The 18,119-nt window shown below is 39.0% G+C and overlaps 2 protein-coding genes and 1 non-coding gene across 5 annotated transcripts in view; all 3 read right to left on the bottom strand.

Moving 5' to 3' along the window:
- Window positions 1–112: 112 nt before the first annotated feature.
- Window positions 113–16,635, bottom strand: LOC134475294 (bromodomain-containing protein 8-like). Its single transcript, XM_063245434.1, has 6 exons — window positions 14,051–16,635; window positions 11,885–12,042; window positions 5,812–5,901; window positions 4,564–4,632; window positions 1,290–1,467; window positions 113–502 (listed from the first exon to the last, which is right to left on the bottom strand). Exons 1-6 carry the CDS (start codon window positions 14,426–14,428, stop codon window positions 410–412), a joined length of 966 nt encoding a protein of 321 aa, XP_063101504.1. The 5' UTR covers window positions 14,429–16,635; the 3' UTR covers window positions 113–409.
- Window positions 11,052–11,188, bottom strand: LOC111754506 (small nucleolar RNA SNORA2/SNORA34 family). The gene has a single exon (XR_002789187.1). It is a non-coding gene; the product is annotated as a small nucleolar RNA SNORA2/SNORA34 family (small nucleolar RNA).
- Window positions 16,636–16,819: 184 nt separating the features above from the next.
- The window catches only part of Brd8 (bromodomain containing 8), a 32,147-nt gene continuing 30,847 nt past the window's right edge, over window positions 16,820–18,119 (bottom strand). For all 3 annotated transcript variants that reach the window (XM_063245433.1, XM_063245431.1, XM_063245432.1), the window contains one exon: window positions 16,820–17,191. In XM_063245433.1, the coding sequence (XP_063101503.1) occupies window positions 17,132–17,191 (60 nt within the window). In that variant the 3' untranslated portion in view covers window positions 16,820–17,131. The remainder of the gene's footprint in view (window positions 17,192–18,119) is intronic.

Genomic DNA, 18,119 nt, shown 5'->3' with positions numbered 1-18,119 from the left:
CCAGGCTCCTTCAACTCCTTCCAGAAAGCATATATAGAGACTTGAGTCAACTGGCTAACTTGTTTCAATGCATGCTGCTATCTATCAGCTTCTATAATCATTAAAAAGCAATCTGGTTTATGAAATATTTATTTATACAACAATAGTAAAATGTTTCATCTAATTGCCTACAGATTAAGCCTGTAGAACAAAAATGTAGGCATATTAATGGCAGAAACCCAAATCTCAGCTCCCCCACATCACCATCTCTAAAAATATCAGACTTTCAGGCATCTTCAGCTTCTTGGTTGCAAGGTAAGACATCACTCTTACTAGAAAAGACAACTATGAAGTGTTCTAGGATCTTTTTTGATCAGTCTCAAGGAGAAGGTAAAAAAACTCTGGAAATGGTTGTGGCAGCAGACCCCGGTTAACAGAGCAGATTCCCACCATCCACTGGGTTGGCTGGTACTGGTTCTGGACTACTTAGGTCTCTTGTTCTGTCTAACCAAATATTCAGCACCTGTCAACAAACAGACAGCAAGCTATGAATCTACTGGCTACAAAGTATTGAGCATAATTTTATTTCTTTTCAGCAAATCGATTTCATCGTATTTTTTTTCTTTAAAGGATGTCACTGCCCAGAAAAGAAACCCCCAATTTTTTTTTTTTTTGGTTCTTTGTTTGTTTGTTTTTTTTTTTTTGGTGCCTGGGATCAAACTCACAAACTTATGTTTGCCAAGCAGGTACTTGCACTGCTGAGCTAAACCCCTGGCCCTCCCAAATTTTTTTTTTTGTCTTTTTCATTTTTATCGGTACCAGGGATCGAACTCACAACTGCCTGCTCGCAAGGCAGGCGCTTATGCCACTGAGCTAAATCCCCAGCCCCCCAAATGTTTTTTGGAAGGTACTACATATGTATTATCCTCTAAAGGTGGGAAAGTCTGAATGCACATTAATGCCTACAGATACAGTCACTGAAAAATGGAATGTGACTGCAGCCTCTGGTTTGTACTTCAGCTGGTTTGGGCCTTCAGCTTTAGGCTCTGAAATAGAAGTTCCTCTTACTTGTCCATCCCCAGTTCTCTTGCCACTTGCTTTTCTAGTCTACCTCATTTTACTATGTATTAAAACTGGAGCTACTGAGCTTTAGTATTTTCCAAACCAGCAGGTACAACATCAGTCCTTAAGGTCTGAAAATAAATTCTGGGAATCCAAAGTCACAGTATCAGCCTTATTTTTCATAGACTTTCCAAAGCCAAATTCCAGAGGCTACTCTTCTTCTTTTTTCTTGGGGCTCTTTGTGATACCTGAATCTGCTCCAAGACTTCTCGCTGCATCTCCACAGCCATGTGATACACGTGATGATCAGAGTCATTGTACATCACAGCATTCTGGAACATCAGCATCAGGTCTCGCAGGAACTGCGCCATGGTACGTATCCGTCCCTTAGACAGATTCCTCTTCAGGCTAGTTAAGTCCATGGGTCTACAGACGGTCAAAAAAAAAGCCTGACGACTTCAAACTTTTTTTTTTTTTTTTTTTTTTCAAGACAGGGTCTATTCAGGCTGGCCTTCAACTCACTATGTAGTCTAGGCTGGTCTCAAACTCCATTAGTTCTCCTGCCTCAGCTTCCCAAGTGCTGGGATTACAGGCATGTTCCACCACATAGCTGCAAACTTTAGTATGGAAGAAATTATCTGGCTTTTAGTGAAAAGTTACTAAAGATAGTAACCCTTTTCAAATAACAAAAGAGCAGCTCCTCTTCTAATCCTCTCAATACACATATTAGGTAGTTATTGTTGCTGTCATTGTTGTTATTTTAAGAAATAGAATATTGCTATGTTGCTCAAGGTCTCCTGGAACTCTAGATCCACTTGCCTCAGCCTCTTTAGTAGGAGAGAGAGCCAGGCTCAGTGGTGTACGTTTGTAATCTCAGCTACTTGGGGAGTTACAAAGGTAAGAGGATCATGAATTCAAGACTATCCCTCAGAGTAGACCTTACCTAAAAAAAAAAAAACCGCTGAGAATATGGCTCAGCAGAGTGCTTGCCTAAGAGTGAGGCCTGGGGCTGGGGATTTAGCTCAGCGGCTTAAGCACCTGCCTTGCAAGCAGGTGGTGATATTAAGCCATCTTAATACTATAGGAATACTGCTGGCTCCAGGTACCAAAATTATAAGGTGATCCAGCAATTAGTTACATAGCAATTATTTGCCATTTATAATGTACAGTCATATGTTAGGTATTTAATCTATTTCTCTTATAAAAATTAAGAACTAAGCTCCATTTCACAGAAATGAAAAGTGCAAATACAATGAATTTTTTATTCTTTGAGATAGAAATTGGTTTTGAACTTATGGTGATCCTCCTGCCTCAGCCTCCCAAATTCTGGATTACAGGCATGCACCCAGCTGTATAGCCTGGGATTACAGTCACACCCAGCTGAATATAGTGAAGGTTAAAATTTAAATAAATAATTATTTAATGAAACAAAAAGAATAGGTACACAAGAGTAGGCAGAGCAATGAGGATACAGCACTGAACTAGAAGAGCCTAAGGTTTAGTTCTAGCTCTGCCATTAGCTGTTGGCTGATCACAGGCAAGTCCTAACTATCCCAAAATCTTACTTTTCTCATTTACAGGATGAAGAAGTTCATCTCTGCTAGTCTGAATGATGGTGTCCCCTCCAAAACTCATGTTGAAACTTAATCCCCAGTATTAAGAAGTGTGGCCTCTGGGAGGTAATTTAAATCTCAAGGGCTCCACTCTCTGTAGGATTGAGCATCCTCATAAAAGGGTTTGAGATTGAAGAAAGCATCCCTTTCCCTTCTGTCACTTTCTTTGTGTGAAGATGCTATCCTGCAAACAAAGAGGAGCCCTTATTAGATACCAATCCATCTGGCACTTTGTTCTTGTCCTCTGAGCTTTCAGAAGTAAGTAAAGTAAACTTCTATTGTTTGTAAAACCCAATCTGTGGTATTTTCTTACAGCAGTACTAACAGACTAAGTCAGTCTCCAAAGAGTCTATCATGATGGGGGGGGGTGGTTATTGGGAGTCAAGCTCATGACCTTGCACTTGTCAGGCAGGAACTGTACCACTGAGCCATATCTCCAGCCCCATGATTTTTGTTTGTTTTGGAGTACCGGGGATTGAACTCATGACCTCGCACTTGCCAGGCAGGTGCTTGTGCTGCTGAGCTCAACCCCTGGCTCACCCCATGATTTTTCTTTATATTCTATTACCACATTGGTTTATGATATTTTTTACAATGTGGCATCATTTTTTGTACTGAATTATATTGTACTCTATTTTTTATTTTTTGAGCCAGAGTCTACCTATGTGGTCCAGGGTAGCCTTAAACTTTTAGCAAACCCACCTCTGCCTCCAGAGTGCTAGAATTACAGGTGTGTGCCACCATGCCTGGTTTTGACATCATTTTAGATGAAATATGCCATTAAAGTCCAAAATACAAATTTGCATGGCATGGAGACACACACCTGTAATTCCAGCACTCTCAAGGGTAAGACAGGAAGATTGCCACAATTTTTGAAGCCAGCCTGAGCCACATAGTGAATTCAAAGCCAGTCTGAATTACAGAGTGAGACCCTGTCTCAAAAAAGCACACACACACACACACACACACACACACACACACACACTACTGCCCTTTTCAATGTTTGTAACTCCCATTTGGATTAACATCTTTGCCTTAGCAGGCCTACAACTGAATGAATATAGGGTTCCTTTTTCATATTAGACACTTTTAAGTTCCTGAGACTAAATACTCAAGACAACTTTAACAAGGAGAGGTTTAATTTGGCTACAGTTTGGGGGTATTTAGTCCACAGTCAGCTGGCTCCAAAATGAAATAGCATGGTAAAAGGGGATGGCACAAGAAAGCTGCTCATTGGCAGCCAGGAAGTAAAGAGAAAGGATAAGCCAAAGAGCACGATATACCTTTTCAAAAGGTAAGTCCCCAGGGACATACTTCTTTCACTCAAGTCCCACGTCAACTATATGCAGCACATTCAGCTAAATGCAGTGCTCCTACAATCCAATCACCTTCGGAATGCCCAGCACCTTTGGGGGACATTTTATCAAGTTGGGGGCATTTTAGATCTTTAACACTTTTTAAATTTTGCTCCAAAAGAATAGTGTCAAAACTAGGCATGGCAGTTCCTGCTTATAGTCCTAGTACTCTGGGAGACTGCAGGCGGGTTCCAAATTGCCCAGTCAGGGTAATTTAGCAATTTTGTGAGACTATGTTTCAAAATAAAAAATCGGCTGAATGTAGCTCAGTATAAGGGTCCTAGGTTCAATCCCCACTTATGAAAAACAATACAAAAAACCAAAAGAATAGTGTCTAAAATTAACGAAGGCTAATTTAAGAGTATAATGAATGAATCATATTACTTTAAGGGTTGATATTAACAAATAAATAAATAGACTAAATCATTCTTTTGTTCCCTACATTACTTCTCAAATGAAGACAATGAGCTTACCATAACTTTATAAACTTCTATAGTTTGTATGCAACGTAAAAAATATGAAAGTGGCCAAAATCTCGACCACTTTCTACTGACCTTTTTACCACATCGTTGTACCCTGGGGCCTGCTTTTCTGACACAGGTTTTAGAAATGGACTGCTGAACCTGTTAAGGAAAAAACCCAGAGAGGATAAAGAAACCAACACAATTTAAATGAGTAGCTATGAACAATAACACTTAAAAGACTACAGAATATGGCTCAGTTCTTGTTAGATTTGTTAGAGGAATGGGGTCTGTGAACATTATAAGGATGAAATCTACTAGTTTCCTCTTGCCAGAGTTTTTTTTTTTGGGGGGGGGTGGTACTGAGGAATTTAACCCAGGATTTTTGTACTGTGGTTTTTTTTTTTTTTTTTTTGTCTTTTTCCTTTTCATCGGTACCAGGGATGGAACTCACGACTGCACACTTGCAAGGCAGGCGCTTAATGCCCCTGAGCTAAAGCCCCAGCCCCACACTGTGGTATTATTCCCTAGCCCACCACCTTGGTCTTTTTGAGACAGGTTTTACTATGCAGTTCAGGCTGGCCTTGAACTCACTTTGTAGCCCAGGGTGGCCTTGAGCTCACAGTGATCTTTCTGCCTCAGCCTCCCAAACACTGGGATTAGAGGCGTGTGCTACCATGGTGAGGATCCCCAGCCCTTTTTTAAAATTTTGAGACAGGATTTCAGTAAATTGTTAAATTACCTGGCTGGGCTCAAACTGTGAACTTTCTGCCTTAGCCTCCTGCACAGAAAGTTTTGTTTGTTTCTGTTTTTTGGGTACTAGAAATTAAATTCAGGACCTTGCACTTGCCAGGCAAGTGCTTATGCTTGGCTATGGAAAGTTTTAAAAAACTGTGAAGTGTTTTTTTTTTTTTTTTTCCGGTACTGGGAATCAAACTCAGGACTTTGTTTTTGTCAGGCAGGCACTAGTGCCACTGAGCTATATCCTCAACTCTAAAGTACTTAACTAATATTATAATCCACTAATTGTGTTTAAAGTTACCAAAGGCTTGTATTTCTGTTGAAAAAGAGAATCCAACACAATATAAGACATAAAAATCTAAGCACAAAATATTTAATAGCAATTAATTTCTAGAGGCAATTCAAATGGCACAGAAAATATTTCTTACACAGACTAGTGAAAGCAATTGTAGATACCTATGGTTAATCCAGGCTTAAACAAAAGATCTGCTTCTTAACTATGGTTCATGTGAGGGATGAACATATTTCCTTTTATCCTTAATCCCTACTAGATTACTATTTTAGTTCTAAACTAATCCTATTACCATTTTGGAAACCTACCTGTGACTAGCAACCATCTTCCATACTAACAGAAGAGTCTTCTTAAATGGCAAATGATCATGAACAGGGTCACCTTGGCTTAGATCAGTCCTACACAAAACATAGGAAAGAAAAGTGTTAACTTCACAAATGGTATTCTCTTTCCCAGGTGGGTAATGAGGTTTTCTCAAAGGACAGTGCTAGCTGACATCTGAAGGAATATACCATAGGAATAAAAATATATTTAATGCTTCCATAGGAACCAGAAACACTGTGAATAATCTATTTACTGCTATTCCCCTTTTTCTCAAGTATAGTACAAATCTACAAATGATTGTTCCTTTTCTAATCCTGCTGATTTGCTTTGCAGTACCTGTGACCTTATGGAATTGGTCTATGAGCTGGGCATTGTGGTAAACATCTATAATCCTCTTGGAAGGTGAGGCAAGAGGATCACCGTGACGTGAAGGCCAGCCTGAGAAAGGAAGGTGTTGTTTGAGGCCAGCCTGAGCTACAAAGTGAGTTCAAGGCCTGAACTGCATAGTGAAATCTTGTCTCAAAAAAAAGACCAGCTGATCTGGAGAAACACAGGCAGAGATGATAGCTATTGAAGTAAAATACAATGTAATGCTTACAGTGTTTAGTGTTTCATTAACTTTGCAGGCCTAAATCCAGTAGTCTGATTATCTATTTAGTCAATAACAGTATGCAATACAGCATCTATGGGGGATCTCCTTCTGAAGATGGTAGCCATTGTTAATTCTTGTTTTAAAGTCCTATATTGTTTTCATTGTTTGGTTTGGTTTGGTTGATCCTGTTTTTTCTTGTTTGATTTTATTTTATCTGATGGCATGGGCAGCTATTTCAAAGATAACAAGATATATTATGGTAGCCATTTTGGATTTACTCATCTCTTTTTGAAGTCCTGTATTGTGTTCACTGTTTTTATTGGTTCTCTTCTGTTTTGATTTTACTCTGTCTGATAGCTACTGTGAAGACAAGTGGCATTATAGTAACCATTGTTGATTTCCTATTATCTTGTTTTGAAATCCTGTATTACTTACAGTTTTGTTTTGATTGGCTTTATTCTATTTTATTTTGCTTGGTTTAATTCTTTTTAAAATAAAAATTATAAAGAAAAAGATAAAAAAAAAAAAAAGAACTGGCCCATGAAAGTAATCTTTGTTCAATGATGTTTTCCAAATACTTTAAACAGAGCCCAGAATACAGAAGGTGTTCAGTGAGCATTTGGTATATTAATTTGGTACTTGGAGCTGGGGATATAGCTCAGAAATACAAGCGCCTGTCTGGCAAGTGCAAGGTCATGAGTTTGATCCTCAGTATTAAAAAAAAAAATCTGGTCCTGTTTTATGCAGAAATATGTCACCTTTTCCACATTTCCAAAAAAAGCAAATATCTAGCTTCCAATATGAAATAACCACTTTATATAGTAAATAGTTATCTTATTAGTGAATAATTATATAGTGAATGCTACACAATTTCACTATTTTTCCTTTTCATTCTTTCCTACATAGTGCTCTTTAAGATGGTACCTATGGGGTCTGGAGATTTAGCTCAGCAGCAAAAGTGCCTGCCTGGCAAGCACAAGGTCCTGAATTTGATCCCTGGTACAAAAAAAAAAAAAAAGATATTAAAAAAGATATTACCTATGAAAAATTTACTTCTTCTCAGGACCCTTCCTTTTTTCCCTGGGCCAACTTGTCTAATTTATTTAGCTTTCCTTCACAGATGCAACAGTTCAATGTTTTATTTTATAGTTTTCCCATTAGAAAAGTTCTGTTTATTGCAGATTTAAATGCCATGTCATACTTTCCATTTTATATACTACATCATTCCTTCTAGGGCAGTTTGCTTCACACCCAAAGTTTCATACTCTCTGCATTATTTTCCAGGTGGTATACAACCATGTGACATCACAACACTCCCTATCTTTCTCCAATTTGAGGATCTCCAAGTAACTATTCATGTTTATTCTCATCTATACCTAAATCACTACAAAAAGATATAATTTTACTACAGTCCACAGCCAATGCATCCTTAAATGACTTACAGAAATCAATGCTATTATTATACAGCTCTATTAGTATAATACATTAAAAATGAAAAAAAATTTTTTTTGGTCTTTTGAGAGTTTCATTATGCAGTTCTGGCTGGTCTTGAACTCACTTTGTAGCCCAGGCTGGTCTTGAGCTTGAAGCAATTCCCCTGCCTCAGTCTCCCAAGTAAAATAAATGTTTTTATGCTTTTGGCACTTCAATTTTCTTTTTTTTTCAGGTGATATAGTGCTTTATTTAGAAAAAGATAAACATCATTGATTCTAAAATAATTTTTCTTTTAAATGCATACCAATTGACATAAGGCAGTGCAGGCAACATAACAGATGTATTTATACACTGAATACAAAATAAATATACATTAATTTAAAAACCTCTTAGTTATCCACTGATTGATTTTGAATTTCCACTGTTCACCTTCTGCATCAATTTCCTTTGCCTTTTGCAAATTCTTTTTTCTTTGCTTTCAAATCAACTTTTGGCTCTGATTTTACCCATTATATTTCTATTGCTTTTTCCTCAGCTGCTATACCAAAAAACATCTTCAGTGGGATTGTGTGGGAGAATCATCTTTGGTTCTTTCTTCTTCAGTTTCTGTACATCTTTTACTTGCAGTTTCTCTTTGTATTTTACAGCTGTGATGGATCTTATGCCAGTGTGTATCTGATGATGAGCAGTGATTTTTTTTTCCCTCTTTTTATCGGTACCGGGGATCAAACTCATGACTGCCTGCTTGCAAGGCAGGTGTTTATGCCGCTGAGCTAAATCCCTAGCCCCAATTTTTGTTTTCTTTTTGAGACAAGGTTTCACTATATAGTTCAGGCTGGCCTTGAACTCATTTATGTAGCCTAGGCTGGCGTCAGCCTCCTGAGTGCTGAGATTACAGGTGTGTGCCACTACACGGGGTATATTTTTTTTTCATATAAAGTTGGTCTTTCAAATCAGGCATGGTGGTGCATGCCCGCAATCCCAGCACTTGGGAGGCTGAGGTAGGAGAATAACTGTGAATTCGAGGCCAGCCTAGGCTACAAAGTGAGTTCAAGGCCAGCCTGAACTACATAGTGAAACCCGGTCTCAAAAAGATAAAAAAAAAAAATAAATAAAGTTGGTCCTCCAAAATGTCCCTGAAAAATCTTTATCAGATTTAAGAAAAAATGAGGTCCTATTTCTACAAATTGAGCATTTTCTTCTATGATCTGGAAGTTCTGAAATTATATCCTATTATCCAAAATGGTGAAAATAAATATGCAGTCCACAAATGTCTGGCTTTTGGGATAATGCCATGATGTCTGAATTGAGTTCTTTTATCAAAGCATAATGTGGTAATTCATTAAAAGTAGGATCAGTGCCAGGAATGGTGGCACCTGCCTGAAATCCCAACACTTAGGAGCCTGAGGCAGGACTACTGTGAGTTTGAGACCAGCCTGCACTACAAAGTGAGTTCAAGGCCACCATGAACTCCATAGAGAGGCCCTTTTTCTTTTTTTTTTCTTCTTCTCAAAGCACTTAAAGAGAAGCCCTTTTTCAAAAAGACCAAAACAAAACAAAACACCAAAAAAACAAAAGCAAGGTCAAAAGACAAAGGCAGCTGAAAATCTTTCCCATAGTTTCCAGTTGCCTTAGTTTATCTAAGGTGTGAATATTTTATTTTATTTTATTTATTTATTTATTTATTTTTGTCTTTTTCCTTTTTATCAGTACCGGGGATTGAACTCACGACTGCCTGCTTGCAAGGCAGGCACTTATATCGCTGAGCTAAATCCCCAGCCCCTAGTGTGAATATTTTAGTACTGAGGATCTAACTCAGGACACTCAACGCTTGTCAGGTAGGTACTTATGCCGCTGTGCTAAATCCTCAGCCCTAGGATATAAATATTTTTGAACAAGGAATTTGGCAGAGGGCCCATGAGATGAATTTGAAAGCCTCATACAAAGATCTTGTTTTTTATTAGCTTCAAAATAGATGTATTTATTGCAGTTTTTCATTTCACAGATCTCATTAATCATAAATAATTTCTTTATGACCCATTTTATATTTGCTTTAGAATAAGACATCAACATTCTCAAGACTTGCATTAAATGTCTTGTTCTAAAATGTATTTCTCTGGGAGAAAAAAATGAAAATCTGTTCTTTATTTTTCCACTTGCCCTGCAAATGGGGCCTGAGGTATGGTTTCTCTTGTATTGCCCATTTATTCTGCCACAACCAGTGACTCAGCTGAAGGCCCAGCATATTTTTCCTATCTTTTTGGCTTCTTTGCCTGAACCAGCAACACCCACACCATTTCCTCTTAGTTATCACCATATTGCCTCACCACTCTCAATTTTCTTCCTAAAACAAATTTCTTCATTTCTGCTCATACAACCATAATGAATATTAACACATTGGTACTAGAACTGGTACAACTTGCTTCACAAATCCATGTAACAGATGTTTACTGCACTTATTGTATGAAAAGGACTGTAACCCCTAAATTCTGTAACTTTATAATTAATCAATTTTTTTTCTGATGGTATTTGGAATAGAATCCAGGGCTTCACACATATTAAGCAAGTGGTCTATCACTGAGCTATATCCCCAGCCTTTTTTATTTTTTGAGACAAACAGGATCTTGCTATATTTATTTTTATTTTTAATTTTTATTTTAAAGGGGGCAAAATTAAACACAACAAAACAGAACAAAATAGGACATAAGAAAGCAATGTAAGAGATATAAATTTCAAAGCTAGATGACTTGAGATCTTCACTATCTATCATATTACTTCTTGTTTTCTTCCAAATAGTTGTCCATGTCTTCGCATACAGATTTCATACAAAACAAGATGGTATAAAACTGATCTAAACAGAATGAGGAAAGTATTTTAGGTCTTCAAAACCAAACAACAGGAAGTCACTAATGGCTGTTGTAGAGTCTCTCGTTCTCTTCAAAATAGCTGTCCACACTTTCATGTATATTGAAGGTCAACAAAACAAAACGGGCAGGAGGGGAAGGGTTGCTTGGTTTCCTATCGCTCCAGGTCCCAGCATGGCACGGGTCCCAGTGAAGGCCGGTGGCTCCCATCCTGGGCCACCAGAGCCTGCCACGGTCATAGCTGCTCACCAGGAGGTGAAGGGGTTGCTTGGTTTCCTAGCACTCCAGGTCCCAGCATGGCACAGGTCGCAGTGAAGGCTGGTGGCTCCTGTCCTGGGCTATTTTTCTAATGAATTGATCATTTTACTGCCCAAGTTCTGAAATGGCCAACAGACCATAGAAAGACATCTCTTTAGGCTCCTGCTTGAAATCAACAGCATCAGAAAGCTGCCGGCCTTGAATCAGGACCAGGATCTTGCTATGTTAAATTACTAAGGCTGACCTGGCCTCCTGCCTCAGGCTTTCAAGTAACTGGAATTATAGGAATGCATCACCATGCCCAGTAATACCTGCCATGTTTTAAGAAACAATTCGTTGCCTACCTTTATTTCCACCTTTACTTCCACACAACTATCAGTAAATAAAAAAGTCACTAATGGCTGTAGATCAGGCCTGCAGACTTGCAGTAGTACTCCAAAGGCCATAGTGTGCAATACAGACTAAAGGAAGAGCCAGAGAAGAGGGCCTAGAGGAAAAATGAAAAAAAGACAAGACAAGACAAGAAAAAAGAAAAAAATGGGGCTGAGGATTTAGCTCAGCGGCATAAGCACCTGCCTTGCAAGCAGGCGGTCATGAGTTGGATCCCCAGTACAGATAAAAAAAAATGTATGTACATATATATGCTATTCTGGAGGACGTAGTTTCAGACAGGGTCTTGGTATGTAATTCAGGCTGGCCTTGAACTCACTATGTGCCCCTAACTGGTCTTGAACTCACAGTAATCCTCCTGCTTTAGTTTCCTGAGAGCTGGGATTACAAGCATGTGCCACAACACTGAGCTCTGTATCTACGTATCTTTTTTTTTTCCCCCTCTGACAGGGCTGGTGATCAAAACCAGATAGAGAAGCACTCCACCACTGCGCTATATACCCTCAGCCCTATACTTACAGTCTTGAGGAGTTAGCATGGCTGAAGACAATATCCACCAGTGGAGTTTCCTGAATGCTGAAGCCATCATCAGAGTCTCCTGAAGCGGGCTGGTCTTCTGTCTCTGAAACATACCCTTCACCCTGGTCTTTTCCTCTGGATTCTTGCTGAGCCTCCCCCTGGGAATTTCAGGGAAACTTTAGAAAGCGATTTACTGGTAATTTTACTTGCATACAGTAAATGAAGACTGACCTTCAGGTTTCAGATGAGAAAAGGACAATTATGCACAGCCATAAGAAAAATAAGAGAAAGCTAACTTAAGTAGGCCTTGCTCAATGAATTCTTGGTAATGATGTTGGGTGAAGAACTGAAGACTCTATTCTCCTATCCCCAAAATGAAGAAGTACTATTTGTTCAATTCTTGTTGGATGCTACACTCATTGAAATCGTATCATCTGTTGCCCTGGAGTTAAAACATGTAGCTGGGCAAGTAATATTAATAATGATAATAGCATTCTAAATTTTACTATTCACCATGACAAGGGACTGTACTGAGTGTTTTATATGAATTTTCTCATGCATTGATTAATTTATTTTGAGATGAGTTCTAGCTATGTTGTCCAAGCTGGTCTCAAATTCCTGGCTCAACTGATCTTCTTGCTTCAGCCTCTGTCAGAATAACAGATATGTACCACCAACTCAAGCTAAATTGTCTCATTTAAATATCAAAAATCAAAGCAAACCTAACATAAGAGTTCTATTATCTCATTTATAATAAAAAAAAACTGAGGTTTTGAATTGAAAAAGAAAAATGCCTATGATTATATAACTAAAACTGATACTACACCAGGATTTGGACCCAGGAGGTCTACTCACTGGATTTTTATATGCTGACTGACCACTCGCCTCTATCTGGTCATGAAGACCAACCAGACAGCTGATGAGAGTTAGTTACCTCTTCTCTCTCTGTGAGTAGTCCCTGAGTTGCACAAATATCTGAGGGGTCTGGGGTCACTTCTGACTTTCTGTTTGCTCCCAACAGCTTCTCTTCAGCTACTAAGGAGTCTATCTTGGCTAAAAGTTCTTCAGTCTCACTGCAAGGCTCCCCTTCTCTTTCAGTAGCTTCAATTTTCCTTCCTTCCTTGTTGCCTGGAACCAGGTGGAGAGCAGCAGCTTTCACTTGATTCTTTGCTGCTAATGCACAATGGTTCCATTAAATAAGCTACCTGCAATCAAAGTTTATTATTAGATGCACAGGAACACCAACGGAAATCATCCTCCATACATGAGTAATGCCATATGCTTACATGGTCATTACAACTAAGTCTGAAAGGCAAATAGGTTTACTTCATCAGTATGTGTTCTATTGTAATATTAATACAAATTCTCTGTACAAATCTATTCCTGGTCCTCAGGCCCTATCTAGGTTAATTAGGACACTTTAAAATAGTGCTAATGAGCTGGGTATGGTGGTACATACTAGTAATCCCAGCATTCAGTGTCTGAGGCAGGAGGATCAGGCCAGTCTGGACTATGTAAGTGATCAAGACCAGCCTGCACTATATAGTGAGAGACTGTCTCAAAGAAAAACAAAACAAAACAAAACAAAACAAAACAAAGCAAAACAAAAACACTGCCAGAAACTGGCAGCTAGTTCAGGAGGCTGAGGTAGGAAGATCCTAAATTTGAGGCCAGTCTTGGCAAATTAGCAAAACTCTTGTCTCAAAATAAAAAATGAGGATTGGGGGATGTAGCTCAGTGAGAGACTTTAGAGTTCAATACCCAGTACCACCACATATTACCACAAAACAAAATCTTTGGCTAAAGTATTTTATCTTTAAAGAGTTTGGGCAAGTATAATCTCCCATGACTGAAAAAAAAAAAAAAAAATGAATTGCAAGGACACTAGTAAGACTGCCAGGCATACAGAATTCTCACTTCCTATGATTCAGGCTCCTAAGGACTGGGTGGGGGTGGAGAGGTGTCTTTAAAACATGCATGCAAAATATGTATGTTTGGTGCATATTCTGTGTCATTACCGAATGCTGGGGACAGAGCAATGAACTTTAGCCACTTCCACTGTGTAGTGTGTATTTTACTCAACAATTTTGAGATGCAGAGACACATAAGGGTAAGTATTCTTAGAAAGTTGAGGTTCTTCCAGCTTTGGGAACAGCTCATTGTTACCTCAGAGAGAAACTGAAGGAGGTTCTGGCAGCTGACTTGCTCCGCTTCTTCCTGAGATTCCTCACTGCCTCCATCCTCCACAAACAGCTCACTAGGTTCTTTCCCTGGGCTGCTTTCCTCTGGTTCCTCCACCTCTGGATCCTCGATTTCCCTCCAGTTGCCCATATCAAGATCCAGACTGGAGTCCCATGAGCTGAAGAGGGATCTGTAGTTGTTGCTCAACTCAGAGTCATTGAGATAGTCTTGTTCAGAATCCAACCAAACCCACTCATGTCCCATCTGTAAACATACAGAAAATGCATTAAATTCATTTAAATCAACATTCTTAAAGCATCTGTCTTCCAAGTCTAGCAGAAAGGGCCAGAATTTTCTACTCATTAATAGGAAGAATATAATTAGCTAATAAAATAGTTTTAAGATGATCTTTGTTTTTTGGAATAAGCAGCAGCTTTGTGCCAATAAAATAAAGATTATTACCCAACAGGTTTTTTTTGTTTGTTTGGTACCGGGAATCAAACTCAGGAACTTGCACTTGCTAGGCAGGCGCTTATACAGCTGAGATATATCCCAGTCCCCCCAACAGGTTTTTTACATGGATGTCCTCATCCTTCAGCAAACTTTACCAAAGGGGAAAGGGAGTATTTCTTTTGCATATTCATTTATCCTATTAATCATTAAATCCTCAAAATACTTAGGATTACTTTTGGCAGCCTACTGGTCATATCCAACTGTTTCCTCTGAGAGTAAAACTGAAATAATGAGCTTTAATATTGTCTTCCTTTGTCCACTGTCCTATACTATTATACTGCTTTTCTTACACCTTTGTCTTCTGCTTTTGGTAACTTTCAAGAAAATCTTTTCTTCTGTATTTCTGCTTGGTCTTCTGCTTACTGGTGCTTCCTTTAAAACATGTTCTTACTACTTAAGAGACTGAGGCAGAACTTCAAGTTCTAGGCCAGTCTGAACAATATAGCAAGATCTTGTTTCCAAAAGAACTACCACTACCACTGATAAATGCATACATTTTTGAGGTTTCAACTTTATTTTCTATTTAAGTGGTTCCCAAATCTGTCCCTAGTTTTTGCAGTCCTGAGGCTCAAATGTAGGTCTAATGTATGCTAGTGAGAGCTCTACCACTGAGCTACATCCCCTATGCCCTACAGTCATTTCTCCATGCTTCTAAAATTCAATTCTCTTTAGATGTTCTACCAACGGCTTCAATTTAACATTTCTAAAACTAAAATCACCTTTCTTCCCATCTCAAAAACCTTGTTTTACCAAATTTCCTTATCTCTACTTACAAATACTATTTTCTTTTTTTTTTTTTTTGGTCTTTTTTATCGGTACCAGGGATCGAACTCATGACTGCCTGCTTGCAAGGCAAGCCCTTATGCCGCTAAGCTAAATCCCTAGCCCCCAAATACTATTTTCTTAAAGTCTATAAAAATCCATTTTCCTCTCTCTTGCATTCAGGGAGCAAGTCTTCCCAGATTCCTTCCATAAATTTCCTGTGTTCCTCAACAAATGCCAGTGTTCTGGGTTTGCTTTTCCCCTAGCATTAGGGATTGGACCTAGGGCTTCTCTTATGCTAAGCCAGTGCTCTAATCTCTATGAACATCCCTAGTTTTTTTAAAAAAAAAAGTTTCTTGAGTGTCTTGCTATGTATCCCAGGCTGGCCTTGAACTTTATTCTGCCTCAGCCTCCCAAATGCTGGGAAAACAGGCATGTACCACATGTGGCCCTTTTTAGAATCTTAAAACAAGGTTTTACTAAGTTGCCCAGGCTGGTCCCAATTTAATTCTCCAGCCTATCTCTGTAGTAACTGGGGATGCAGCAGTGTGCCATTATGTCTAGTGGAATCCAACTAGCATTCAATAGTCCCATTGCTTCTGAATAGCTATCTCACATACAAATTTCTCAATCTTCATCTTCCACAAATTAGTCCTAGTTACACTTGCCTTAGTGCCACCGTAAATGCCTATAATCTTTGAACCTTCCCACATACTTTCCTAACTGTGAGTGCCTCAGTGTTTCTGTCACAAGTTGTAGGCTTTGGTAACAGACTCTGTGTGTGTGTGTGTGTGTGTGTAGTGCAGGGAAGGGAACTGGGGGCTTCATGCATGCTAGGCAAGTGTCACTAAGCAAAACAGATTAGCTTTCAAATGGCAATACTAATTAGTAACTTTGCCAGGCACAATGGTGCAAACCTGTAACCCCAGCTACTTGGGAGACTAAGGCAGGACTGTGAATTCAAGCCCATCCTAGGCAATTTGGTAAGACTCATATGTCAGGTTAAAAAAAAAAAAAAGGCAACTCTCTATACAGGAGTTCTACCTACAGGAATATAAAGGAAATGCTAATAACCTATCATAGAACTATCATTTTTAAAGCTAGTACTGAGACAAATATTACTGAGATAATAGGGGCTGCGGATACAGCTCAGTCACACAAGTGCCTGCCTGGCACTGGTACTGGGGATCAAAAAAAAATTACTAAGATCAATGCATATTTTTTAATCTTAAAGCATGAACAGAATTTCAAAAACCGTAAAACTTTCTCACTCAAGAAAAGTTAAGATGTTCCTTATTGCAAGACACTTGAATTACAAATTCAATCTTGGTTACTTACCTCCTCTCAGCTATAGCAGGCAGCTCGTAAGATCACCTTTCCCCTCTAAACAATCTTACTCTCACATTAGTTACCATGCAGAAGCCACAAGTTCCAAATTCATGTATGTGTACGCACAAACACAAAGGACATAGCAAGGGCTAGGGTTTTCTTTCAGTTTATTTTATACATACACACTTCACAGGCTTTTTTTTTTTTTTAAAGTCTGTATACTTCACAAGACAGTACAAACTAGCTACAATCTGCTAGCTACACATTTGGGGCATTAACATAGCCCATGATTTTTGCCCTAAAACAGGCAACCGTTTTTCTAACTGAGATTTCCTCAGCTCATGTTGTGTGGCCCAGGCATCTCCTTGTTTAACTTCCACTTCCAGAATTGGGCCCACAAGCCCAAGCTCTATCTTGTTTACTTCTGTTTCAGGTTTGGCTCAGCGATGATATTCTAAAGCTTCACTTTTTCATCTTCATGTCTGCTTCAATGGCACAGCGACGTCCCCTGGTTCCCCCATCCTAGGTGATAGCAGAAAAAAGAAAGCAGTAAGAATGAGTCAGGAGAAAAACACAAGATTCAACAGGAATTTTGGGGTTTCATCTCTTGGGGGAAGAAGAAAAAAATTGGCCAAAAACTTGAGGGTCAAGGGGGCATATTTCCGTCTTCCCACAGAGTACCTATAGAAACACCTGGTAGTTTGTGAAGGGAAATACAGGACAGAGTATCTTGCTCATGCCCATCACAAAGATCCTTGGAATTCACGTAGGGTCCCACAGAATGACTATGTATTAGTCATCCCACCCAGGCCCAAATCATATGCAAAGGAACAGAAAGAATAAATGAAAGGTTAGAAGAGTCAGAAAGGGCAAGGATAGTGATTCTTGGCTAACATACCTGTCCAGCTGTTGATCCCTATAAGAAAGGCCTTTCCTGCAGACTGACCCTGGCACTAGTTCCCTAGCACCTCCTGACAGTTGTTTTCCATGAGATCAGGACAATCAGGCTTCTTTCCATCTGCTGCTCTCTCCCTGCAGCCCAGCTCCTTCCTCTTGTGCAATACTTTGCTGTCTTCAATAGATAAAAGATCCTATTAACCAGCCTTGTAATAGCCAGCCAATTGTTGGGGATCCAGAGTCACTGTTGCAGGCCAATAAGAACGGAGATCATAGTGTTCTGTCTGTTGTACAGGCTGAGAGGCCTGTATGAACAAGATGAACTAGTGAACACTTTTGCTGGGCTAGACCATTTTTACAGAATTTTTTTTTTTCTGGTATAGGGGATCAAACCCAGGGTCTCAGCACATGCTTACCAAGTGCTCTACCACTGAGATACATTACCCATTTTTACATTCTTAACATACTAGGATTCTAAAATTTTTAGAGTTCATGAATGTAAGGTGTCTATGAGGCAACAGTAAGAATAAAAATACCACCTTGCATTTGGATA

Source organism: Cavia porcellus, unplaced genomic scaffold (genome assembly GCF_034190915.1).
Source record: "Cavia porcellus strain 051 isolate PalLab524CR breed Dunkin Hartley unplaced genomic scaffold, mCavPor4.1 scaffold_2, whole genome shotgun sequence".
Lineage (NCBI taxonomy): Eukaryota > Metazoa > Chordata > Mammalia > Rodentia > Caviidae > Cavia > Cavia porcellus.
Note: the sequence above shows the minus strand (reverse complement) of the source record. Positions and strands in the feature narration are given on the sequence as shown.